Here is a 27664-nt window from a genome sequence, read left to right as displayed (position 1 = left end):
GAAGGCAAGAGAGGAAACTCATCCAGGAGAGAAACAACTTGGAATTAAGGAGAAATTTCCTAAGGACAATAAACCAGTGGAACAGCCTGCCACCAGATATTGGGGTGCTCCATTGCTGGAGGTCTTCGAGAAGAGACTGCTGGACAACCATTGGTCTGAGATGCTATAGGATATCCTACTAGGGCAGGGGGCTGGACTAGAAGGCCTCCAAGGCCCCTTCCAACTCTGTTATTCTGTTAATCTATAATCCCAGATCAATTAACCAGTGGAACAACTTGCCTCCAGAGGTTGTGGGTGCTTCATCACTAGAGATCTGTTGTTGTTTTTTTTAAGAAAAAACACTGGACAGCCATTTGTCTGAAATGGCCTAGGGTCTCCTACTTGAGCAGAGGGTTGGACTAGAAGACCTTCAAGGTCCCTTCCAGCTCTATTCTGATGATAGATAGATAGATAGATAGATAGATAGATAGATAGATAGATAGATAGATAGATAGATAGATGATAGATAGATAGATAGATAGATAGATAGAAGATAGATGGATAGATAGATAGATAGATGATAGATAGATAGATAGATAGATAGATAGATAGATAGATAGATAGATAGATAGATAGATAGATATAGGGCCTCCTGGTTGAGCAGGGGGTTGGACTAGAAGACCTTCAAGGTCCCTTCCAGGTCTATTCTGATGATAGATAGATAGATAGATAGATAGATAGATAGATAGATAGATAGATAGATGGATGATAGATAGATAGATAGATAGATAGATAAATAGATAGATAGATAGATAGATAGATAGATAGATAGATAGATAGATGGATGATAGATAGATAGATAGATAGATAGATAGATAGATAGATAGATAGATAGATAGATTGAAATGGCCTAGGGTCTCCTGATTGAGCAGGGGGTTGGTCTAGAAGACCTCCAAGGTCCCTTCCAGCTCTATTCTGATTGATTGATTGATGGATTGAAATGGTCTAGGGTCTCCTGATTGAGCAGGGGGTTGGTCTAGAAGACCTCCAAGGTCCCTTCCAGCTCTATTCTGATTGATTGATCCATTGAAATGGTGTAAGGTCTTTTCCTTGAGCAGGGGGTTGGACTAGAAGACCTCCAAGGCCCCCCTTCCAGCTCTATTCAGATCGATCCGTTGATTGAAATCACCGAACCAAACTGCTCTCTGTGTCTTGACGTCTATGGGAGACAATCTTTTGTCTTCTAACTTTCGCTCGGTCACCTCGAAGCTCTGGCCATCCGAACGAGGACACTGCGCCCGACGAATTTCGACGTTTTTAACGACCGCATGAAAACGAAGGACAAGGGTGAATCCCGCCCCCCCTTCTCATTGCTTGTGAATGGTCTCCACCCTGCCCCCCCCCCAGTCTCACTCCTTGTGTTCCTCGGTGTGACTCACACACGACGCATTTCATTCCATTATTATTATTTTTTTATCTCCTGCGCAAAGTAATTAGGTCAGCCGAACGCATGACCTCATTGCTCACTGCAAGAAAAGTTTTCTCCTTCAAACGAACAGCAGAGGCCAGAGGGAATCAGAGCTCGGAGGAGAAGTAAAGAAGGTGTAAATCCCAAGGGAGGACCACCAGGATGTAGTTCCCCTCCTCCTCCTCCTCCTCCTCCTTCTTTCTCGGCTGTGGTCATCCTGGACTCCAGAGAGCATCTTCTGCGGAAGACAAGATACAACGTACAACTTACAACCAGTCCCTTTAGGGACTGTTCCAAGTTATACCAACATGGGGGGAAAAAAGCGAATTGGGGGCGTTTCCCACACTTACGACCATTGCAGCGTTCACGTGATCAAAATTCGCTTGGCAACTCGTATTTACGACGGTCGCTGCGTCCCTGGGAACATTTCCTGGCAGTTAAAGACAATTAATCAGCGGAACAGAAGTTGCCTCCAGAAGTTGTGAATGTCCCAACACTGGAAGTCTTTAAGATGCTGGATAGCCATTTGTCTGAAACGGTATAAGGTTTCCTGCCTAGGCAGGGGGTTGGACTAGAAGACCTCCAAGGTCCCTTCCAACTCTGCTATTAAATCAGGGGAACAACTTGACTAGAAGTTGTGGGTTCTCCATCCTTGGAGATTTTTCGGGATTGGACAACCTTTTATCCGGAATGGTATAGGATCTCCTGCCTGAGCGGGGGGTTGGACTAGAAGACCTCCAAGGTTCCCTTCCAATGCTGTTATTCTGTTATTCTGTCCCTAGGATCACTCAACTCCCCTTGGGGCAAGCAAACTCAACAGGGAAAAGAGATTCAACGTAACCACCGTGCTCCAAACTTAATAACTGCAGCGATTCACTTAACAACGGTGGCAAGGAAGGTCGTAAGGCGGGGCAAACCTCGCTGAACCAATGTCTCACTTAGCAGCATGAATTGTGGTCACGGGGAGGCCGTAGCTGCGAAAAACGGCAGTGTGTCCCTTTTTCCGCCGCCGTTGTTAATTTTGAGTGGTTGTAACTGGAGGACTACCTGCCAAAGTTCTCTACTGTTGTATTTTCAGGATAGGAAGCAAATCGTCTTGGATTCCCTGGGAGGGACAAAAAAAATCCAGTCCTGTTGCCTTTATAAAATAAAAAACCACTTTTGAATACCAGCTAGTCCTCGGCTTACGACCGCAATTGAGGCTGGCATTTGTGCCGCGAAGGGAGAAAAAATTGTTAAGTGAGGGTTTTTATATATATATATATACGTTCGCCACATCCATTAAGCGAGTCGGCTGTTCACTTCGTCACGAGGTTCTTAAGCGAATCCGTCTTCCCCATGGGCGCGACTGGTCGGAAGGTCGCAAAAGCGGATCGCCTGACCCCGGGGGACTACTGCGGACCGTCGTAAACACGAGTCGGTGGACAAGCGTCCGAATGTGAATGACAGGACGGTCATTGGTGTGAAAAATCATCCTAAGCCTCAAAGTTCCCAAGTCCCTTTTCCCCCCCAGGGCTGTTCTAACTCCCAACGGGCACTAAACGAGGCGTTGCAAGTCGAGGACTAGCTGCATAACCTTGGTTGGCTTCTGCCTGCCCGCCAGGTCTCCAGGCGCGAACCTCCTGCAGCTGGCGGCACCGCGACCCTTCCCCAAAACGCTTGGCTAAGGAACGTGCGCATGACCTCGGGGGTTTCCTTCGTGGGAGCAACGGGAAGGGGGGGCTTCCCCAGGGTCAGGGATAGAGGGTCCCCGACCACCCCCTCTAATACCCAGCGGGAGACCCTCTCTGCGCCGTGCCCAGGCCTCTCCAGCGCGCAGGAATGGTACCAGGGCGCACCTGCCGGGGCCCCGGCCGCGCGCAAGAGGCGCGCAAAGAGGGAGGAGCCCTGCGGCGCAGGAGGAGGAGGAGGAGCCTGGCGGGGCTGCTCCCTCCCCTCTTTCCTTGCGCCCCCCCCCCTTTCCCCTCCCCGGCCTTTCCACCTGGCCCGCCGTCTCCCCGTAACTGGAGCATCTTCTCCGGCCCGGCTTTTGGACAGCTCCCGGGGTGGGCGCGCGGAGCTTTGCGCTGGCTTAAGGTAAGTTGGAAAGGGCGCAAGGACGGACGGGTGGGCTTAAGGAAGCCCCTTTGCTGCGGCGACCCCGCGCCGGGCGAGAAGCCTTCCCAGGTAAGGTTGCCAGCGGGGGTCTGCGCGACCCCCCCTTTCCTAGGCCTGCAGAGAGGGAAGGATGCCTTGGAGATCTCTTTCGTTTGGGGGGGACCCCAAATCAGCTGGCATGGACCCCCCCCTGAGAGCCTCAAGCAGCCCCCATCCCCGCACCTATTTGGCCATACTGATAACCCCCCCTCTCTAATACCAGTGCAGCTATCTGTCTTCTGGCTGGGGTGGGAGTTGGGGGGCTGTCTCCCACCCTTCCCTGTTAGGATGAAGAGGGTCTCCCCTCCCTTGCTCTCAGGGGGCGGGGTGTAACACCGCCCCCCCCCCATCTTCCCATCTTCCCCCTTCCTTTGCAGAAATTGTGGAAGAGGTAGGCAGGAGGCAACCCCCCCCCTCAGGAAATCTTCAAAGCTTGAAAGAGAGAGGAGGAGGAGGAAGAGGAGGAGGAGGAGGAGAGAAGGAGGGGAGAGGGGAGGAAGGCGGCAATGCCTTTGATCTGTGTGGCTGACACACACACACACACACACCCATCTGAATGTGTGGGTCAGTCCCTCAGGGCCTTCCCTCCTCATCTTTCTGCCTCTCAGAGAAGGCATTTAATTGGGTGAGGTTGGGGGAGGTTATGTATGGATCTAGTCTCCATGAAGGACTTTTCCAAACCAAACCCATCAATGTGCTTTCTTCTTTCTTGTCTTCTGGTGCTTCGGGGAAAGAAGTTGAGGCCTTCTTCTTTGGGGCAGCCTCTCAAACACTGGGATTCTGCTATTAAGTCCCCCCCCCCCTAATCCTTCTATTCTCTAGATTAGCCATACCCAATTCCTGCAACTGTTTTTTCATATGTTTTCGTTTCCAGGCCTTGAACCTTTCTGTGCTTTAGGGGGGGGGGTAAGACAGTCAAAGCCCCCACCTTGCACACATGCACAGACACACACAGAGAGCAAGAAATAGCTCCTTATCTCAGTTCACAGAAAATAGAACAGAATGGAATGGAATATAGAAGGGAATATAGAATGGAATATACAGTAGAACGGAATGAAATAGATTAGGAAGAGGAATAGAATATAGAATGGGATATAGAATAGAATTGAATATAGAATAATAATAGAATAGAATAGAATAGAATAGAATAGAATAGAATAGAAAATAGAATGGAATGGAATGGAATATAGAAGGGAATATAGAATGGAATATACAGTAGAACGGAATGGAATAGAATAGGAATAGGAATAGAATATAGAATGGGATATAGAATAGAATTGAATATAGAATAATAATAGAATAGAATAGAATAGAATAGAAAATAGAATGGAATGGAATGGAATATAGAAGGGAATATAGAATGGAATATACAGTAGAACGGAATGGAATAGAATAGGAATAGGAATAGAATATAGAATGGGATATAGAATTGAATTGAATATAGAATAGAATAGAATAGAATAGAAAAAAGAACGGAATGGAATGGAATATAGAAGGGAATATAGAATGGAATAGACAGTAGAACAGAATTGAATAGAATAGGAATAGGAATAGAATATAGAATGGGATATAGAATTGAATTGAATATAGAATAATAATAGAATAGAATAGAAAATAGAATAGAATAGAAAATAGAATGGAATGGAATATAGAAGGGAATATAGAATGGAATATACAGTAGAATGGAATGGAATAGAATAGGAATAGGAATAGAATATAGAATGGGATATAGAATTGAATTGAATATAGAATAGAATAGAATAGAATAGAAAAAAGAATGGAATGGAATGGAATATAGAAGGGAATATAGAATGGAATATACAGTAGAACGGAATGGAATAGAATAGGAATAGGAATAGAATATAGAATGGGATATAGAATTGAATTGAATATAGAATAGAATAGAATAGAATAGAATAGAATAGAAAATAGAATGGAATGGAATGGAATATAGAAGGGAATATAGAATGGAATATACAGTAGAACGGAATGGAATAGAATATGAATAGGAATAGAATATAGAATGGAATATAGAATTGAATTGAATATAGAATAGAATAGAATAGAATAGAATAGAATAGAATAGAATAGAAAATAGAATGGAATGGAATGGAATATAGAAGGGAATATAGAATGGAATAGACAGTAGAACAGAATTGAATAGAATAGGAATAGGAATAGAATATAGAATGGGATATAGAATTGAATTGAATATAGAATAATAATAGAATAGAATAGAATAGAAAATAGAATAGAATAGAATAGAAAATAGAATGGAATGGAATATAGAAGGGAATATAGAATGGAATATACAGTAGAATGGAATGGAATAGAATAGGAATAGAATATAGAATGGGATATAGAATTGAATTGAATATAGAATAGAATAATAATAGAATAGAATAGAAAATAGAATGGAATTTAGAATGGAATATACAGTAGAATGGAATAGAATAGAATAGAATAGGAATAGGAATAGAATATAGAATGGGATATAGAATTGAATAGAATAGAATATAGAATAGAATAATAATAGAATAGAATGGAATGGAATATAGAATGGAATTTAGAATGGAATATACAGTAGAACGGAATGGAATAGAATAGGAATAGGAATAGAATATAGAATGGGATATAGAATTGAATTGAATATAGAATAGAATAATAATAGAATAGAATAGAAAATAGAATGGAATTTAGAATGGAATATACAGTAGAATGGAATAGAATAGAATAGAATAGGAATAGGAATAGAATATAGAATGGGATATAGAATAGAATAGAATATAGAATAGAATAATAATAGAATAGAATAGAATGGAATGGAATATAGAATGGAATTTAGAATGGAATATGCAGTAGAATGGAATGGAATAGAATAGGAATAGAATATAGAATGGGATATAGAATTGAATTGAATATAGAATAGAATAGAATAGAATTATTTATTAGCCAAGAGTGATTGGACACACAAGGAATTTGTCTTTGGTGCAGATCCTCTCAGGGTACATAAAGAAAAATAAAATATATTCATCAAGACTCATAAAGATACAACACTTAGTGATAGTCATAGGCTGCTAATAAACCATCAAACTACACTAGAAACAAATAAGACAACATAAAATTTAAAGACACAAGCAACATGGTTACAGTCATAAGTAGGAAGGAAGAGAAGAATAATAGCAATACAGTCTTAGTAGGTAATATGACAGTGTTGTTGTGGGAATTAGTTGTTCAGCAGAGTGATGGCATTCGGGGGGGAAAACTGTCCTCGTGTCTATTTGTCCTGGTGTGCAGTGCCCTAAAGGGGCATTTTGAGAGTAGAAGTTGGATAGAATGGAATGGAATAGAATAGAATAATAATAGAATAGAAAAGAATTCTTTATTGGCCAAGTGTGGTTGGACACACAAGGAATTTGTCTTTGGTGCAAATGCTCTCATTGTACATAAAAAGACAAGATACAGTCGTCAAGAATCATAAGGTACCACACTTCATTATATGCCAAAATTTGCATCCCAATTCATCCGGGGAAATTTGGCGGCGTTCCTCTGGTCCCTTCCTTCGTTCAAACCGTTCTCCCTAATATATTTCGTGTAAAACGCTGATGATTTTCATTTAACAAGAAAGGGTTGGGAAGAAAAAAGCTTGGCTTGGTTTGAAGCAGCGAGATTTCGAGTCCCTTTAATACAGGCGGTCCTCGTGTTACGACTGCCATTGCGCGCCCGAATTTAGGTGGCTAAGCAAGACCTCTGCTGAGCGAGTTCATCCCCATTGCACGTTGCTGCAGTTGTTAAGTGAATCCTTGCCTAAGTAAAGCTGGTTTGCACGGTTGTTAAGTGGGATAAATTTTGGAGCAAATCATCATCTATAGAGAAACGTTGGCCGTTATAACGTTTTCCTCAAATAGATGGCTGCATTTTTCCAATTATTTTTTGGGAAAAAATCATTTTTACGTATTCACAAAGCGATAAATCGCTTTCTACCAGTTTCCTCTTGGTATGATATTCGGAGTAAATTTAATATTTCTCTCCCATCGATAGTTCGTATGTTGCTTCAATATTAAACCTCGATATTTTTTTAATCTCACACAATTTATCCTTGGTTTCCCATTCGTATTTTTTTTTCCAATCAGATTTTTATTGTCCATATTCTTTGTACACACCGATGATGCGTGAATGGTGTGGCAACTTGGTTAACATACATTTCAGTACACCTAAACGTAAGTCTTATTATTCCTAAATATTACATTTTCATTTCCCTTGTTTCATATTGTTTATACATCTTTTATTATCATCCTTCCCTTCTGAACCGTCTTTCTGTCCTTTTGGATGTCTTAACATACTAATATATCGTTGTTGTTTCCCCCCACTATTTTCTATCCCTATTTTAACTTTTTCCACCCTTTTTTCATATCGCTGTAATATTCAAAGACGTGTTTTCCACCTTCTTTTGTTGTTCGTACTTCCTGTAGTTAAATCAAAGTCCCATCCTTCATTCTTCCTTTTTTTCAATATCTCCTTATACAGTTTTAGTATCGTTCGCAATCGTTTATAAGGTTCTCCATTCCTATTTCAATAGCAGCTTGGAAAGAAGCTCCATTTTTTAATGTTACGTTTTTCAAATGTAGCCCCGCCTTTAATACAGCTAGTCCATTTCATTTAGTGACGGTTCAAAGTTACGACGACGCTGGAAAAAATGGCTCGGGGACCGTTGTTCACAGTGGTAGCATCCCCATGAAGAGGTGGGTTGCTACCAATTCGCATTAGTTCGGGCGAACCGGTAGCAGAATGCTGGTGTGGGTCGCAGAACCGGAAGCAACCCAGGCTGGCCACGCCCCTGAACTGGTTCCCCAGTCACCGCAGCATGGCGGGTTTTTCTGCATTTTTTTAATGTGCTGGGCAGGCGCAGACCTATTTACAGGTGAGATTTACCAACCCCTGTCCTCATGGATCACATGATCGAAATTCAGATGCTTGGCAACTGGTTCATACTTACGACCGTTGCTATGTCCCAAGGTCATGTTGACCCCCTTTCGCGACCTAAAGTCCATCACTCAGAACAGAGCGGGAAGGGACCTTGGAGGTCTTCTAGTCCAGCCCCCTGCTCAAGCAGGAGACCCTACACCATTTCAATCAATCTGTCAATCATAATGGAGCTGGAAGGGACCTTAGAGATCTTCTAGTCCAGCCCCCTTTTCAAGCAGGAGACCCTAGACCATTTCAATCAATCAATCAGAATAGAGCTTGGAAGGGACCTTAGAGGTCTTCTAGTCCAGCCCCCTGCTCAGGCAGGAGACCCTCAATCATTTCAATCAATCAATCAATCAGTCAGTGAATCAATCAATCAATCAGAATACAGCATGGAAGGGACCTTAGAGGTCTTCTAGTCCAGCCCCCTGCTCAGGCAGGAGACCCCTAGACCATTTCAGGCAGGTGGCTGTCCAGTCTCTTCTTAAAAACCTCCAGTGATGAATTTGTGGTGGCAAGCTGTTCCGCTGGCTAATCGTCCTCGCTGTTAGGAAGTTTCTCCTTAATTCACAGCCATATTTACTTCGCAACCAAATTACTATCCGCTGCAGCGGTTCACTTAACACACGGTGACAAAAAAGGTCGTAAGGGGGGGGGGAAACACACTTAACAAATGTCTCGATTAATGACATACATCCGGGGCTCAATTGCGGTCGTAAGTTGAGAACTACTTGCATTTCCTCTTGTTTTGGACATTCCTTTTGAAGGATGTTTTTTTTAATTGGGAGAAATTCGAAACCAGAAACCACCATTTATCACTTATGGCTTTTGTGTACAATGAGAGTTTAGGCACCGAAGAGAAATTCCTTGTGTGTCCAATCACATTTGACCAATAAAGAATTTTGTTCCGTTCCATCTCCTCTTCTCCTCCCTCCCCTCTTCTCCTTATTCTGTATTTTATTCTGCATTCCTTTTCTCTGTTAATCTGTTCTTTTCTCTTCTCTTCTTTTCTCTTCTCCTCCCTCCTCTCTTCTCCTTATTCTGTATTTATTCTGCATTCCTTTTCTCTGTTAATCTGCTTTCTCCTCTTGTTTTCTTTTCTCTTCTCCTCCATCCGTTCTTCTCCTTATTCTGTATTTTATTCTGCATTTCTCTTCTCTGTTAATCTGTTCTTTTCTCTTCTCTTCTTTTCTCTTCTCCTCCCTCCTCTCTTCTCCTTCTTCTGTATTTATTCTGCATTCCTTTTCTCTGTTAATCTGTTCTCTTCTCTTGTTTTCTTTTCTCTTCTCTTCTCTCCCTCCATTCTTCTCCTTATTCTGTATTTTATTCTGCATTCCTTTTCTCTGTTAATCTGTTTTCTTCTCGTTTTCTTTTCTCGTCTCTTCTCCTCCCTCCATTCTTCTCCTTCTTCTGTATTTTATTCTGCATTCCTCTTCTCTGTTAATCTGTTTTCTTGTCTTGTTTTCTTTTCTCTTCTCTTCTCTCCCTCCGTTCTTCTCCTTCTTCTGTATTTTATTCTGCATTCCTTTTCTCTGTTAATCTGTTCTCTTCTCTTGTTTTCTTTTCTCTTCTCTTCTCTCCCTCCGTTCTTCTCCTTATTCTGTATTTTATTCTGCATTCCTTTTCTCTGTTAATCTGTTCTCTTCTCTTGTTTTCTTTTCTCTTCTCTTCTCTCCCTCCGTTCTTCTCCTTCTTCTGTATTTTATTCTGCATTCCTCTTCTCTGTTAATCTGTTTTCTTGTCTTGTTTTCTTTTCTCTTCTCCTCCCTCCATTCTTCTCCTTCTTCTGTATTTTATTCTGCATTTCTCTTATCTGTTAATCTGTTCTCTTGTTTTCTTTTCTCTTCTCCCTCCATTCTTCTCCTTCTTCTGTATTTATTCTGCATTCCTTTTCTCTGTTAATCTGTTTTCTTGTCTTGTTTTCTTTTCTCTTCTCCTCCCTCCATTCTTTTCCTTCTTCTGTATTTTATTCTGCATTTCTCTTATCTGTTAATCTGTTCTCTTGTTTTCTTTTCTCTTCTCCCTCCATTCTTCTCCTTCTTCTGTATTTCTTCTGCATTCCTTTTCTCTGTTAATCTGTTCACTTCTCTTCTTTTCTATTCTCTTCTCCTCCCTCCATTCTTCTCCTTATTCTGTATTTTATTCTGCATTCCTTTTCTCTGTTAATCTGTTCTCTTCTCTTCTTTTCTATTCTATTCTCCTCTCCTCCCCTCCCCTCTTCTCCTTATTCTGTATTTTATCCTGCATTCCTCTCCTCTATTAATCTCTTCTCTAATCTTCCCTTCCCCTCCCCTCCTTTAGTCTGTATTTTGTTCCGCATTCTTATTCTCTTCTCTTATTTAATCTTCTATAATCTATACTCTATTTTGGATTCTGAACGTTCCGTAGAAGGAATATCTTAAAAAAAAAAATCCAAATACTCTTTGTCTTGAACTTCACGCCCGGCTCCTTAGCAATTTGCTGTCTTGTTCTTCCAGATTGCCTTGGGATCTTGACCCTGATGTAAAGAACACAATGACTGACGTCCAGATTGACAGTTCCTGCTTGCCCCCCGTCCAGGAAGGTACGTGATGAGAGGAATAAAAATATTCAGAATCTTCCTCCCAATTTTTCCCCCCTTTAAATTATACATAGACCTTGCAACTGTTCATTTGTAAAAGCAAAGTTTTTTTAATAAATGTTTTTTAATTTTAGTTTAAAATAGGTACACATCTTTCTTTACATCTGTAGAAAATGTATCAATCAATTACAGATAAGTTTTAGTACATCTCCTCCACAGTCAACCAATATAACTCATATTAACTAAAACATTATTATATATCCATTTTCATTTAACTGTAATTATTATTTAGAAATATTGATGAAAGAAGTAATCTTGAACAATCCCTGCCCACACCAGTGGGAGAGGAAAAAATCAAAAAAAAAAAAAAAGAAGAAAGGACAGATAAAAAATAAAAATAAAAATAAAAAATAAAAGCAAAGTTTTTACACCTGGCCAGGGGGGGCGGAAAAATCCAAGATACAAATCCAGATTAGGGGAAACCTGGCTCAAAAACCATATTACAATTACAAGAGCAGAGTTGGAAGGGACCTTGGAGGTCTTCTAGTCCAACCCCTGGCTCAAGCAGGAAACCATATTTCGTTCCAGACAAATGGCTATCCAGCATCTTCTTAAAGACTTCCAGTGTTGGGGCATTCACAACTTCTGGAGGCAACTTCTGTTCCACTGATTAATTGTTCTCACTGTCGGGAAGTTTCTCCTCAGCTCTAAGTTGCTGTGAGATGGGCTTTGGAGTCCTAGCGGACGATCATTTAAACCTGAGCCGCCCGTGTGGGGCAGCAGCCCAAAAAGCTAATACGATCCTCGGTTGCATAAACAGAGGCATAGAATGAAAACCAAGTGAAGGGTTAGCACCGCTTTGTAAAGCCTTAGTAAGGCCACACCTGGAATATGACTTCAAGAGCCGAGGTGGCGCAGTGGTTAGAGTGCAGTACTGCAGGCCACATCAGCTGACTCTTAGCTGCAGTTCAGCGGTTCAAATCTCACCAGCTCAAGGTTGACTCAGCCTTCCATCCTTCCGAGGTGGGTGAAATGAGGACCCGGATTGTTGGGGGCGATATGCTGACTCTGTAAACCGCTTAGAGAGGGCCGAAAGCCCTATGAAGCGGTATATAAGTCTAACTGCTATTGCTATCGCTATCCAGTTTTGGTCCCCTTGTTACAAAAAAAAAAAGATGTTGAGATTTTGGAAAAAGTGCAAAAATGATGAAGTCGCATTATTTTTGTTGGCAGAAGAAGCCTCAGATTTACTACAGGGAGATGTTGAGTTTATTTAGTGATGCTTCGAAGTTGCAACGGCCCTGAGGAAGGTGGCTTAGGACCCTTTTTTCCACACTTACGACCGCGGGGCAACTTGACACATATTTACGACAGTTGAAGGGTCTCGTAACCCCCCTTTTTGCAACCTTCTTACAAGCAATTTACATTCATCGCTGAATGTGGTGATTCGCTTAACAACAGTGGCAAGGAAGGCTGTAAAATGAGCCGAGGTGGCACAGTGGTTAAATGTAGCACTGCAGGCTACTTCAGCTGACTGCTAGTTCTGCAGTTCGGCTGTTCAAATCTCACCGGCTCAGGGTTGACTCAGCCTTCCATCCTTCCGAGGTGGGTGAAATGAGGACCCGGATTGTTGTTGGGGGCAATATGCTGACTCTGTAAACCGCTTAGAGAGGGCTGAAAGCCCTATGAAGCGGAATATAAGTCTAACTGCTATTGCTATTACTATTGCTAAAATGAGAGAATAAACCGGATAAACGTTTCAACTCAGGGACGGAAATGCTGGGCTCGATTGTGCGTCGTAATTCGAGGACTTACCGGCATCGCTTACTCGTTGCCTATGACCGTGATGGCAAACTTATTGCACGGGTGCCAGAGATGGCCCGCGGAGCCCTCACTGCGGGCATGAGTGCTGTTGCCAGCTGCTCTTCCAGTTTCCAGCTGGTCTTTGTGGGTGCCAGAGCACCGGAAAACAGCCTGAAAATGGCCTGAAGAAATGGCTAAAATTGGCCAAAAAATAGGGGCATTTGGGGGGCATTGTTCAGGCTGTTTTCAGGCTGTTTTTGGGTCATTTTCAGGCCATTTTTTGGCTCAAAACAGCCTGAAAAATGGCCCCAAAACCAGCCAAAAATGTTTTTTGGGGCTGTTTTCCAAGCCATTTTCCGGGGCATTTTGGGGGATATTTTTCAGGCTGTTTTTGAAGCGTTTCCCAAGCTGTTTTCAGTTCATTTCATTTTCAAGCCATTTTGGGGCATTTTCATGCCCTTTTTCGGCCCAAAACATCCCAAGAAATGGCTCCAAAACCCAGCCAAAAATGGCCCAAAACTGGCTGTTTTGGGGGCTGTTTTATGGAGCATTTTGGGGGGCATTTTTCAGGCTGTTTTTCAACCATTTTCAAAGCTGTTTTCAGGGCGTTTCTAGGTCATTTTCAGGCTGTGTTTGGGCCAAAACAGCCTGAAAAAAATGGCCTGAAAACAGCCTGAAAAACGGCATAAAACAGCTCAAAACGCCCAAAAAACAGACATAATCGTGCCAGACGGCTGGTCTTCAGGTTTTTGGCATGCACGCCCATGCCCACAAATGTACAAGCATTTCAATTTGGGCATTTGGTGCCGGAAACATTCGCCATCACTGGCCTATGGCATTCAGAGACCGACCGTCTCTTCCTGCTAGAAATCCCATTAAAAATGGGATTAAATTGCTATTTCAAGCTATTTAGCTCTCATCAGCTAGCCGTACCCTTACTGGGATTTGAACCTGGGCTATATTACATATTAGGCAGACGTCTTAATGTGGCCTAATGGCTAAGATGTCTGCCTAATATGTAATACAGCTTACAGGTTCTAATCCCAATAAGGGTATGGCTAGCTGATGAGAGCTAAATAGCTTGAAATAGATCTATACTAGTCTCCCTTTATTTATTTATCGGCACAAATACAACACACACACACACACACATATACACATACATGTAATTATAAACATGTTTCACCTGTTCCAACCTAGCTCTCAAATTTTAAGTTCCTGTTGGGAAATCCTGAACATGTCTGGAATTGCCTTTCCCAGCTCAGCGCTTTGATGCGTCTCCTTCAGGCGCATTCTTTGGAGTGCACAGGCTGTAAAATCCCAATTTTTTTCCTGTTTTTCCTCCTGCAGTTTGCCGAGATTTCGCTGTCCTGGAAGACGGTGCGTTGGCCTATTGTCTACAAGAACAAGAGAGTAAGGATGGGGAATTTTGGGGTGGGGGGGCGCGAGTGGCAACTCACTGTGGCCAACTTGCCACGGGGCAACTATCTTCGGGGCAAGAATTGCCCGACTGTCGAAGGAATTGTGGAATAGAATCATTAAAAGAAAGGGTAGAATCGAATGACAGGGTTGGGAGGAACTTTAGAGGTCTTCTAGTCCAACCCCCTGCTCAGGCAGGAGACCCTACACCATTTCAGACCCAATGGTGGTCCAATCTCTTCTTTAGAAACTTCCAGTGTTGGAGCATTCCCAACTTCTAGATTCTACTGATTATGATAGGACTGAAAGGGTCCTTAGAGGTCTTCTAGTCCAACCCCCTGCTCAGGCAGGAGACCCTACACCCTTTCAGACCGAATGGTGGTCCAATCTCTTCTTTAGAAACTTCCAATGTTGGCGCATTTCCAACTTCTGAGAGGATACTAGAACGACAGAAATGAAAACAACGTTTGAATGACGTTAAGTAATAAAATTGAATGGGGGAACGAGTCACCCTGTGCCAACTTGGCAAGTTTGCCCCCTTTCTGTTGTGAGTGTGTGTGTGTGTGTGTGTGTGTGTGTGTGTGTGTGTGTGTCTTTCCAGCATTTCGCATCCCCTCCCTCCAAGATGCCCCCCCTCCCTCCCCGTGTGCCGTCTCGACAACATGAAGGAGCATGGAGGGTCTGTTTTGTGTGTTTGGCAACGTCCCCCTTTCCAATTAACGAGATGGAGTCTTATCGCTTTGGGGAATTCGGCGTGCAGACAGCTTTACAAGGGTCCGGGCCTTGCCAGATGAGATGGCATTTTAAGGGCCCGCTCTCAAGGTTGCCCCATCTCTCTCTCTCTCTCTCTTGGCAGCGGGTGGCAAGGACTGTCCTTTTGCTCTCGTGAATCATTCTGTGACGTCAAAGGCTCTTTGGATGACAGTCTCTTTGTCCCCCTCCCCCTCCTCCTCCCCCCCCTCCACCGACTGTCTGGCCGGGGATTAATGGCTTGAGAGTTCAGGGCAAGGAAAGGACTTTTCTAAGCTTCAACGTGTCTCGGCTGAGCCAGGAACGGAGGGGGAAAGAGAGGGCACTTGCTCTTTCCGTGGGACACGAATGGCTGCCCTACAGATAGGCGGGGGGGGGGCTTTTCTGACCCCCCCCTCTCACCACCCCTTTCTAGCCAGCAGAGAGAAGTGGCCCTCTTTGGTGTCCGAAACGGCCTATGGCCTCCTCAGAATTCGAACCCGCCGCACATCCAAGTAGTGACGGCTGCGGCCTTCAATCAAGGCACGCAACTCTCACCCTGCAAGCAGTGATTCCCCTCCCAATGACCCTCACTCACTTGATGTGACCTCCCCATCACAAGACCCCGTAGAAGACCCTCACTTGACACACCCACCCCTGACCCCTGCCAAGGGTCTCACTGAGCCATCCCAAGGCCCCTCCGAAGTTCCTCACCTGATGTGACCCTCACCTGAACCATCGCAGGAGCCATCCCCAAACCCTCACCTGAAACTACTCTCCCTTAACATGGCCAACACATCACAATACCCATCTCCAGACCCTCACCTGGCATGTCCCACATCTGACTCATCCTAAGACCCCTCACCTAATGTGAGGCACACCTGACGTATCACGGCCCATCACAAGATCCTCACCTAATCCCTCACAAAACCCTCACCTAAACCTTCACAAGACCCTCACCTAATGTGAGGCACACCTGACCCATCACAACCCATCACAAAGCCCTCATCTAATCCCTCACAAAACCCTCACCTAATGCCTCACAAAATCTCACCTAATCCCTCACAAAACCCTTACCTAATGCCTCACAAGACCCTCACCTAATCCCTCACAAAACCCTCACCTAATCCCTCACAAAACCCTCACCTAATCCCTCACAAAACCCTCACCTAATCCCTCACAAGACCCTCACCTAATCCCTCACAAGACCCTCACCTAATCCCTCACAAAACCCTTACCTAATGCCTCACAAAACCCTCACCTAATCCCTCACAAGACCCTCACCTAATCCCTCACAAGACCCTCACCTAATCCCTCACAAGACCCTCGCCTAATGCCTCACAAAACCCTCACCTAATGCCTCACAAAATCCTCACCTAATCCCTCACAAAATCCTCACCTAATCCCTCACAAGACCCTCACCTAATCCCTCACAAAATCCTCACCTAATCCCTCACAAGACTCTCACCTAATCCCTCACAAGACCCTCACCTAATCCCTCACAAAATCCTCACCTAATCCCTCACAAGACCCTCGCCTAATGCCTCACAAAACCCTCACCTAATGCCTCACAAAACCCTCACCTAATGCCTCACAAAACCCTCACCTAATCCCTCACAAAACCCTCACCTAATGCCTCACAAAACCCTCACCTAATGCCTCACAAAACCCTCACCTAATGCCTCACAAAATCCTCACCTAATCCCTCACAAGACCCTCACCTAATCCCTCACAAAATCCTCACCTAATCCCTCACAAGACCCTCACCTAATCCCTCACAAAACCCTCACCTAATCCCTCACAAGACCCTCACCTAATCCCTCACAAGACCCTCACCTAATCCATATGGGTGGGGACATTTACCATCCACCTGTGGCTTTACTCCCAAATCGACCCTTGTTCCTTCCTGTTCCCTTCATTTGGCCACTCTGCATACATCGGGAAAAGGCTCCAGCTGTTCTTCTGCCCCACTGATCTCCAAGTGCGAAGGCAGCTGAAAACTGTGGGATGGCCTTGGCCCCCTCTCTGCCTCCGACACAGAGTCTTCATCCGAGCCTTCCCCAGACTCCAGGACTGGCCCATCTTCCTCCCCAACCTCCTCACTTTCCGACTCTGCCGCCGGCTCCGCTGGCCACTGGCAGGCCACAACAGAGAACCAGCAGGAATGTCCTCTCCAGAAAAGCCACCCCAAAGACTAAGGAAGGTGAGGTCTTTTTTTCCCCACTGCTCTTCCTGAGTCTTCCTTCTTTTCCGTCTCTCTCTCTCTCTCTCTCTCTCTCTCTCAGTCGAACTGCACTACGCTTCCAACATTCAGAAGAACCAGCTGGTCCAGAATGACCTCCGAATGGCCAAGAGGCTTCAAAACCAAGAGGTGGAAGCTCAGAAGCTTCAGGATAGCAGGCCACCACCGAAAGAAAGGTAGGCTTCTCCTTCTCCCTTTCTCTTGGGTTCAGGACAAAGGTGGTATTCAGCCAGTTTGGACCAGTTCACCCGAACCGGTAGTGGAAATGGGATGGATGGATGGATGGATGGATGGATGGATGGATGGATGGATGGATGGATGGAAGGAAATGGTCTAGGATCTCCTGCTTGAGCAGGGAGTTGGACTAGAAGACCTCCAAGGTCCCTTACAGCTCTATTCTGATGGATGGATGGATGGATGGATGGATGGATGGATGGATGGATGGATGGATGGATGGTGGGATAGTGGGATGGTGGGATGGATGGATGGATGGAAATTGCCTAGGGTCTCCTGCTTGAGCAGGGGGTTGGACTAGAAGACCTCCAAGGTCCCTTACAGCTTTATTCTGATGGATGGATGGATGGATGGATGGAGGGATGGATGGAGGGATGGATGGATGGATGGATGGATGGATGGATGGATGGATGGAAATTGCCTAGGGTCTCCTGCTTGAGCAGGGGGTTGGACTAGAAGACCTCCAAGGTCCCTTACAGCTTTATTCTGATGGATGGATGGATGGATGGATGGATGGATGGATGGATGGATGGATGGACGGACGGATGGAAATGGCCTAGGGTCTCCTGCTTGAGCAGGGGGTTGGACTAGAAGACCTCCAGGGTCCCTTCTGTGATTCTGTCTGATATTCAAGAAAGCCAGAATTGCTTCTTCTAACTCCCTCTTCCTCGGTCAACCTGTAGCCCAGAGGGAGATCCTAAAAACGCCCAGGAAGACCTTCAGATGAAAGCAGGAAAGGAGGATCGGAAGAAGGCAAAAGATAAGGTAGGAAATGATCTTTCTAGTACAAATTGCTGTGGCTTTGACTCTCTTTGAGCCAAGGTGGCGCAGTGGTTAAATGCAGCACTGCAGGCTACTGCTAGATCAGCAGGTCAGCGGTTCAAATCTCACCGGCTCAGGGTTGACTCAGCCTTCCATCCTTCCGAGGTGGGTAAAATGAGGACCCAGATTGTTGGGGGCAATATGCTGACTCTCTGTAAACCGCTTAGAGAGGGCTGAAAGCCCTATGAAGCGGTATATAAGTCTACTGCTATTGCTTTGCAAACACCAGCTTGTGCCAAAGTTGCAAGGATGGGAGCTTTTGTGTTTCTGGAGGTAGCCAGTAAGATTTTTCTGGGCTAAGGTCCTTGACGTACACCCACAATGGAGCCTGAAATGTCTGTCACTAAGCAAAAACGCTTGTTAACGAATGTCGCTCCTTCTCTGTAACAAATCCCTTAAATATTGGAACACTGGTGTCATGCCACCCCTACTGGTTTTCCTTGATAATTCAGACAGGTGAGTGTCCAACCTCTTCTTAAAAACCTCCAGTGATGGAGCAGTCACCACTTCTGGTGGCAAGCTGTTCCATTGGTTGATTATCCTCCGTGTTGCAAAGTTTCTCCTTCATTGCAGGTTGCTTCTCTCCTTGGTTAGTTTCCACCCATTGCTTTTTACTGGGAAGGTCAGATCCTACAATCGTCTATGCTATGACTAACCAAATCTTAGAATCATAGAAACACAGAACATAGAATCGTAAAGTTGGAAGGGACCTTGGAGGTCTTCTAGTCCAACCCCCTGCTCAAGCAGGAGACCCGATATCACCCTGGAGCCCTTCCTTCCTTCCTTCCTTCCTTCCTTCCTTCCTTCCTTCCTTCCTTCCTTCCTTCCTTCCTTCCTTCCATCCATCCATCCATCCATCCATCCATCCATCCATCCATCCATCCATCCATCTATCTTGTATTATATTTATTTATCTCAGAATCAGAATTACATGGTTGGAAGGGACCTTGGAGGTCTTCTAGTCCAACCCCCTGCTCAAGCAGGAGACCCGATATCAACCTGGAGCCCTTCCTTCCTTCCTTCCTTCCTTCCTTCCTTCCTTCCTTCCTTCCATCCATCCATCCATCCATCCATCCATCCATCTATCTTGTATCATATTTATTTATCTCAGAATCAGAATTACATGGTTGGAAGGGACCTTGGAGGTCTTCTAGTCCAACCCCCTGCTCAAGCAGGAGACCCGATATCACTCTGGAGCCCATCCATCCATCCATCCATCCATCCATCCATCCATCCATCCATCCATCCATTATCCTGTATCATATTTATTTATCTCAGAATCAGAATTACATGGTTGGAAGGGACCTTGGAGGTCTTCTAGTCCAACCCCCTGCTCAAGCAGGAGACCCGATATCACTCTGGAGCTCTTCCATCCATCCATCCATCCATCCATCCATCCATCCATCCATTATCCTGTATCATATTTATTTATCTCAGAATCAGAATTACATGGTTGGAAGGGACCTTGGAGGTCTTCTAGTCCAACCCCCTGCTCAAGGAGGAGACCCTATGTCATTCTGGAGTTCTTCCGTCTGTCCATCTATCTGTCCTTCCTTCCTTCCTTCCTTCCTTCCATCCATCCATCCATCCATCCATCCATCCATTATCTTATTTATCTACCTCAGAATCGTAGAATCACAGGGCTGGGAAGGGGCCTTGGAGGTCTTCTAGTCCATCCCCCTGCTCGAGACGGAGACCTTATACCATTTCAGACAAATCTGTCTGCCCAAATCTCTACTTCAAACCCTTCCAGTCTTGGAGAATCTCACAACTCCCGGTGGCAAGCTGTTCCACTGTTCCCTGGTTCTCACCGTCGGGAAATTCCCCCCCCCCCCACTTCCTTGTAGCTTGCGAGAGTCGGCCGCTGCCCTTTTCTTTCTCCCTGCGGGTGATTTTTGGGGTCCGATCCAAATACTTCGCCTTGCCGATCAGGCGTATTGAACCCCGTTCCGAGACATTGAAGAGCGAAACGCAAGAGTAACATGATTTCACTTTTGCGTTGTTTTTTTTCCCCCTTCGCCCAAGATTTGGTCAGTCGTGACAAGGGTGGGGAACCCGTTTGGCAAATGCATGCAGTTGGGGAAGGCTTTGGCGCGAGCTTTTGCACAAAAGATACACCAGTGAACAATCGGTGGCATTCATCCTTCTCTCCCACGGGCCTCTCTCCGCCCGTAGTGGGATAACTCACCACGGCCAACTCAGAACCGGCTACGGGACCATTTAACAATCCTATTTTACATCTAAATAATTCTATTTCGTCCTTTCAAATAAACACCCAGAAAGGCATACAATCCTCAGTTGTATCAACAATCAAAACCACGTGAAGGGTTTAGTAACCGCTCTGTAAGGTGGCTCTGTGGCTAAGTCGGTCAGAAAGGTCGGGAGTTCGGCGGTTCGAATCCCTAGCCCCACCGCGTTAACGGAGGGAGCTCCCGTGACTTGTCCCAGCTTCTGCCAACCTAGCCGTTCGAAAGCACATCGAAAGTAGGAAAATAGGGAGGGATGGAGAGAAAAAGAAGAAGGGGAGGGAGGGAAAGAAAGAAAGAGGAGAGAAGGTAGGAAGGAGAAGAGAAAGGGTAGGAGTAGGGAAGAGGGAAGGGAAGGAAGAAGGGGACGGAGAGGAGGAAGGAAGGAAGGAGAGAAGGTAGGAAGGAGAAGAGAAAGGTTAGGAGTAGGGAAGAGGGAAGGGAAGGAAGAAGGGGACGGAGACGAGGAAGGAAGGAAGGAAGGAGAGAAGGTAGGAAGGAGAAGAGAAAGGTTAGGAGTAGGGAAGAGGGAAGGGAAGGAAGAAGGGGACGGAGACGAGGAAGGAAGGAAGGAAGGAGAGAAGGTAGGAAGGAGAAGAGAAAGGTTAGGAGTAGGGAAGAGGTAAGGGAAGGAAGAAGGGGACGGAGACGAGGAAGGAAGGAAGGCGAGAAGGAAGGGAGGGAGAAAAGAAAAGAAAGAGAAAACAAGGTGGTGTCATAGCAGGTGCGAAGGATGGTAAACAAAGCATTTTAAACTATACCTTATAACCTTCCAAATGGAATAATAATAATTATAAGAATGGCAAAGAAAAAGAATAATTATGTGAATGTATATCTATAATCTGTATGTAAGAGAATAAATGACAATAATAATATAAAGCACAATATAGGTAAATAATATTTGGTCATAAGTAGCTAAGTTTAAATAAATAAAGAAATGTACATAAAAATGGATAACGAATAAGGAGATTATGAACGCAAGATAGAAACGTATAGAAAGGAAAACACTAACTGCAAAGAAACCGATTCGGAACTGCGGTATGATATACGATGGAACTTATTGTTCCTATGTTGTTTTTAAGTTATGTGTTTGTTTTTGTTGATGTGCTTATGTGTTTAAAATAATAAAATAATTTTTTTTTTAAAAGTAGAAAAATAGGGACCACCTTTGGTGGGAAGGGACTGGCGTCCTCCGTGCGTCTTCGGGCGTTGAGTCCTGCCGGCCACATGACCACGGAGACGTCTTCGGACAGCGCTGGCTCTTCGGCTTTCAAACGGAGATGAGCAGCGCCCCCTAGAGTCGGGAACGACAAGCACATATGTGCGAGGGGAACCTTTATCGTTTACCTTTGAGTTTCTCGGATGTTCAGTTGCCTCTTGAAAAAGCACTTTGGGGACAACTGGGAATCTCCATAAACCCTGAGAAAGTAGGATTGTTAGAAGGAAGCATTATACAGAGTTTTTATTTTAATTCGTTACCAAATTTGGTTCCAAGACTCACTTCTTGGAACAGGAAAGGCAGCTGATGAATCAAGGACATCTGGGGGGTAGCCCCTTCTTAAGTCACCCCTGCCTGACCCCATCATGGTTTGATGTTGGTTTCTCTTGGGTTTGCGGTTTGTTTGTTGAGGGCAGACGCTCAAAGGAGGCTGGGGTTTCGCCCAGGGAGATCCAAGCAAGCAAGGCTCTAGTTCTCATGAAGGAGATTTTTTTTTCTGTTTTCTTTTGTTTCTCCCACCCAGGAGAGAGTCAAACGGTTCCATAACCTGGAAAAGGACGAGAGCGGTCAGCCGAAGCAAAGGCCCTCGCGTGGGACAAGAGGTAAGGGACGAGCTATGTGCTTAGGGATGGGGCGCCCACAACCTCTGGTGGCAAGCTGTTCCACTGGTGAATTGTCTTCATTGTCGGGAAAGTTTCTTCCAAGTTGCTTCCCTCCTTGATTAGTTTCCATCGATTGTTTCTCCTCTTGCCTTCTGGTGCTTTGGAAAATAAGATGACCACACACACCCCTGGTCCTCTTTGAGGCAGCCCCTCCAATATTGGAACATTGCTATCATACCCCACTAGTCCTTCATATTTTTTTTGGAATTTGTTTTTATTTTTAAACATTAAAAAAACCAACATAAAAAAAATTCTCATCCATTACATCCAGCATGTCGTTTTGGTTACAAGTGTTTTGGCATCCATATTAGTTGGCCATGGGGAGTTGGCAGTGGTGGGTTTCAAAAAATTTTCAAACCTACTCTGTGGGTGTGGCCTCCTTTGTGGGAGTGGCTTGCCGGCCATGTGACCTGGTGGGTGTGGCTTGCCGGCCATGTGTTCTCTCTCTCTGTCTCTCTCCTTTCTTTCATCTCTCTCTCACTTTTTCTATTTATTTATTTATTTATTTATTTATTTATTCCTTCCTTTCTTTCTCTCTCTCTCTCTCTCTTTCCTTCCTTTTGTCTCTCTGTCCCTGTTTTCTTTTTTTTCTTTCATCTCTCTCTCACTCTTTTTCTTTCTTTTTTTCTTTTTTTCTTTATTTATTTCTTCCTTCCTTCCTTCCTTCCTTTCTTTCTCTCTTTCCTTCCTTTTGTGTCTGTCTCTTTTTTCTTTTTTTCTTTCATCTCTCTCTCACTCTTTTTCTTTCTTTTTTCTTTTTTTATTTATTTATTTCTTCCTTCCTTCCTTTCTTTCTTTCTTTCTTTCTTTCCTTCCTTTTGTGTCTGTCTCTTTTTTCTTTTTTTTCTTTCATCTCTCTCTCACTCTTTTTCTTTCTTTTTTTCTTTTTTTCTTTATTTATTTCTTCCTTCCTTCCTTCCTTCCTTCCTTTCTTTCTTTCTCTCTTTCCTTCCTTTTGTGTCTGTCTCTTTTTTCTTTTTTTTCTTTCATCTCTCTATCACTCTTTTTCTTTCTTTTTTCTTTTTTTTATTTATTTATTTCTTCCTTTCTTTATCTTTCTCTTTTTCTCTGTGTCAGTCAGTCAGTCTGTCTGTCTGACTGTCTCTCTCTCTCTGTGTGTGTATTTTTGTGTGTGTCTCTGTGTGTGTGGAAGAGGTGGGTTTCAAAAAACTTTTGGAACCTCTTCTGTAGGTGTGGCCTGCTTTCCGGGTCCGCTGGTGGAACCTCTTCTAACCGGTTCGGTAGATTTGACGAACCGGTTCTACCGAACTGGTGCGAATTGGTAGGAACCCACCTCTGGGAGTTGGTCATGGTTGGCATAGATGACCTCTGAGGTCCCTCCCACCTCTGTTCGAATTTTCCCCATCCCTCTTTTTCCTTTGGGTCTCCAGATGGCATCCCTGAAGCCCTGCACTGGGAGATGGCCAGGCTGGAGCTCCAGATCCAACAGCAGTTCCAGGAAGACGAGGAGCTGGCCCGGAAGCTGCAGGAGGAGGAAGAAGAGGAACAAACACGGATGGTACTCTACCGATCAGGGAGCCAAGGCCAGGGAAAGCAGGGCATTGCCGTGCTGCCTCTTAGAAATGCCAACGGAAACCATCGTCTCAAAACTAGGATCGTCCCCTTGCCAACCAGAGCAGAAAAAGGAGGGAGGGAGAGAAAGGGGTGGGCCGTGGGCCCCACCTCGATCTTGGGGTGACCCTCTTCTGCTTCTTGGCAGGCCACCATGTTCATTGGCAGAATGGGACAACTCGCCCCGGCGAACTCGCCACAGGCAATTGGCCATGGGGTGTTGGCCATGGTTGGCCATGGGGAGTTGGCCATGGTTGGCCATATAGAGTTGGTTATAGTTGGCCATGGAGAGTTGGTCATGGTTGGCTATGGGGAGTTGGTCATGGTTGGCCATAGGGAGTTGGTCATGGTTGGCCATAGGGAGTTGGTCATAGTTGGCCATGGGTAGTTGCTCATGGTTGGCCATAGGGAGTTGGTCATGGTTGGCCATAGGGAGTTGGTCATGGTTGGCCATAGGGAGTTGGTCATAGTTGGCCATGGGTAGTTGGTCATGGTTGGCCATAGGGAGTTGGTCATGGTTGGCCATAGGGAGTTGGTCATAGTTGGCCATGGGGAGTTGGTCATGGTTGGCCATAGGGAGTTGGTCATGGTTGGCCATAGGGAGTTGGTCATGGTTGGCCATAGGGAGTTGGTCATAGTTGGCCATGGGGAGTTGGTCATGGTTGGCCATAGGGAGTTGGCCATGCTTGGCATTGGGGAGTTGGTTATGGTTGGCCATGGGGAGTTGGTCATGGTTGGCCATGGAGAGTTGGTCATGGTTGGCTATGGGGAGTTGGTCATGGTTGGCCATAGGGAGTTGGTCATGGTTGGCCATAGGGAGTTGGTCATAGTTGGCCATGGGTAGTTGGTCATGGTTGGCCATAGGGAATTGGTCATGGTTGGCTATGGGGAGTTGGTCATGGTTGGCCATGGGGAGTTGGCCATAGTTGGCCATGGGGAGTTGGCCATGGGGAGTTGGCCATGGGGAGTTGGCCATGGGGAGTTGTCATCGACCCATTCATTTGTGCTGTACCAAGATTAATCTGCTGTGGAGGGGGATATCTCTCTGGACCCCTGAACCAACACTTCCTTCCTTCCGCAGAGAGCCAGGAGGAACCGGGAGCAAGATGACGATTACCGGGCGGCTCAGGTAGCCCAGGATGAGGTGAGTGGCCGGCAACATGGTACAAAGCCTCTGTCTGAACTCTTCCCGCCACGCCTGTCATCTTTCTTGAATTTCCCCTCTCCTACAGCTCTGGTGTTTGGGCTACATCCAATTGGAATCCCCTCCTTGTAACCTCAATGTAGAGGTCGTCCTTGACTTACGGACATCCGTTTAGCAACAGTTTGAAGTTACAGTGGTGGTGGGGGGAGGGAAGAAACCAAAAAACCCTCATTGGATTTAACGGTGGTCCCCATATTCCCTGCCCTCCTCAAGTCGTTGTGAGTCACATGGTAGCCATTGGGGAGGAAGATGGGCCAGTCCTGGAGTCTGGGGAAGGCTCTGATGAGGGCTCTGTGTCGGAGGCAGAGAGGGGGGCCAGGGCCGTCCGACAGTTATCAGCTGCCTTCGGAGTCAGACATCAGTGAGGCAGAAGAACAGCTGGAGCCTGTTCCCAGTGTGCGCATATGCAGAGTGGCCAGACAAACAGCTAAAGAACAGGGGTGGACTTGGGAGGAAGGCCACAAGTGGATGATGAATGGCCCCTCCCAGAGGGAATAAAAGAGGAGCGAAAGGGGAGTGGAGTTTGCAGGAGACCTTTAATTCGCTTAATTAGTTTGGAGACTCTTGGCCAAGTTCTGCAGATCTCGGCCTGGCAGCTCTCCAAGCCAGATGAGGTCTGTGACCGTAAATCCTCCCTTGAAAGACTTTGCTGGATGTGAAGGAGCAGAATTCACTGCCAATTAATAAAAGGTTTTTTTTGTCGGGACCAGGAGTTGGCTTCCGGCTCTCGAGAACAGAGGTGTCCGATAAATCCTTTCTGCCTTCCTCCCCCACTAGGAAATTGCACGCTACCTGCAGGACAAGGAGCTCCAGACCCAGTGGGGGTCCCCACGCCAGGAAAGGCAGCAGGCCGAGCCCCCTGGGCTGCCCGAAGGACAGAGCCACTGCAACACAGAGGTAAGAAGCCACATCCCCATGTCCTGTGGGGTGTGTTCTCCATCTATTGTCAATAGATAAGAGGACAGAAGAACAGAATTGGAAGGGACCTTGGAGGTCTTCTAGTCCAACCCCCCCCCCCCGCTCAGGCAGTAAACCCTAAAGCATTGGCTGTCCAGTCATTTCTTAAAAACCTCCAGTGATGGAGCTACCCACAACTTCTAGTAGCAAGCTGTTCCACTGGTTAATTGTCCTTAATTAACCAGTTTCTCCTTAATTCCCAGGTTGCTTCTCTCCTTGATTAGTTTCCATCCATTGTTTCTTGTCCTGCCTTCTGGTGCTTTGGAGAATAAGTGGACCCCTTCCTCTTCTCTGGGGTAGCCCCTCAAATATTGGAAGGCTGCTGTCATGTCCCCCCCCCCCCCGCGGTCCTTCTTTTCTCTCGACTGGCTAAATCTTCCTTTGGTTACGACTGGTTTCCAAATAACGCAAGGCTGGTGTGTGAATTGTGTGAAGGGAGTTCACTGGTGGAGACGTCCTTGGTGGTGCCTTCACGCCCAATCTAGAATCTTCCTTTAGTATGAAACGAAGCAACCAATTTCCCTCAACCTTGGTGTTAGGTAAGCTCCCCGTTGGGAGAGCGAGTGCGTTCAGAGAAGCGTTGTGAGAGTTGCGTTGGAGAACACACAAACCAGCAAACAGAGACACTGCAGTTTAAATAGGCTTTTGCTTTCGTGGAAATAAGAGGTATCAGAGTCCATCAAACAGTCCAAGTCACACACGGATAAGACAGTCAGTCATCAACGCCTTTCAGTTAAGGGATAATCCAAATAACATAGTCCAGTATCGTATAATCAGTTCAGTACTCAAAAGTTTGCTAGCAGTTGCAAAACTTACAATAGCTCGCGGCACTTTCTAACAGCCAGCTTCCAAAACACTCAGATCAGATCAGCCCAGCATCTAACAAAACAGAGAGCTAACAGTTGTTCTGGCTCCCTCTTATGGCCGATAGAGGAAAAACAGCGACCAATCACATTTTACAGTATGATTTAAAGAAACAGGTATAGCATTGTTACATGGTTTATATATTGCCAACCGTTGGATTATATTCCTAACACTTGGCAACTCCCAGAATTGGGGAGAACACAAAACTGCCTATCGGATATTAATGCAATCGAACGAGCCCAGAGATATTTCACGAGAAGACTTAAAACACCTAAAAAGAGGGTGAAAATTGGGGTGCATCTTATACATTGAATGTAGCCCCCACCCACCGGCCCCCACCCTTTGGCCTCTGCCTCCCAGCAATTTGCCACCTTGCAGCAAACGGGGAAAATGGGGCTTGCGGGAGCTGCAATAGGCTATGGCAATCTCGGCAGCCTGAAACAGCGGGTGATCGGGAGGCACAAAGTGAAAGTGAAAGTGAAACTTGCTGTTTGCTCCAGAGGCAAATTGCTGGGAGGCAGAGACAGATTTTTTTTCCCTTGTGCTAATCAGGCTGTTTGCTGTTTGCTGCAAGGAGGCA

General features: G+C 45.4%; 1 protein-coding gene across 2 annotated transcripts in view; it reads left to right on the top strand.

Moving 5' to 3' along the window:
- The first annotated feature begins 3403 nt into the window (after positions 1-3403).
- Positions 3404-27664, top strand: part of CCDC50 (coiled-coil domain containing 50) — a 29223-nt gene continuing 4962 nt past the window's right edge. The window contains exons 1-9 of one of the 2 annotated variants that reach the window (XM_087702202.1): positions 3404-3523; positions 11029-11114; positions 14265-14327; positions 17348-17480; positions 18222-18303; positions 22349-22427; positions 23879-24006; positions 25141-25203; positions 26041-26160. In XM_087702202.1, coding sequence (XP_087558328.1) covers positions 11066-11114; positions 14265-14327; positions 17348-17480; positions 18222-18303; positions 22349-22427; positions 23879-24006; positions 25141-25203; positions 26041-26160 — 717 coding nt within the window. In that variant the 5' untranslated portion in view covers positions 3404-3523; positions 11029-11065. Of the gene's footprint in view, positions 3524-7735; positions 7804-11028; positions 11115-14264; positions 14328-17347; positions 17481-18221; positions 18304-22348; positions 22428-23878; positions 24007-25140; positions 25204-26040; positions 26161-27664 lie in introns of those variants that run through there. The other variant, XM_087702204.1, reaches the window with a different exon arrangement.

Source organism: Thamnophis sirtalis, unplaced genomic scaffold (genome assembly GCF_051295495.1).
Source record: "Thamnophis sirtalis isolate CommonGarterSnake01/CBP01778 unplaced genomic scaffold, rThaSir2_p1.2 scaffold_15, whole genome shotgun sequence".
In the NCBI taxonomy this organism is placed as follows: Eukaryota; Metazoa; Chordata; class Lepidosauria; order Squamata; family Natricidae; genus Thamnophis; species Thamnophis sirtalis.
The sequence above is the reverse complement of the archived record's forward strand: the minus strand, read 5'-3'. Positions and strand labels throughout refer to the sequence as shown.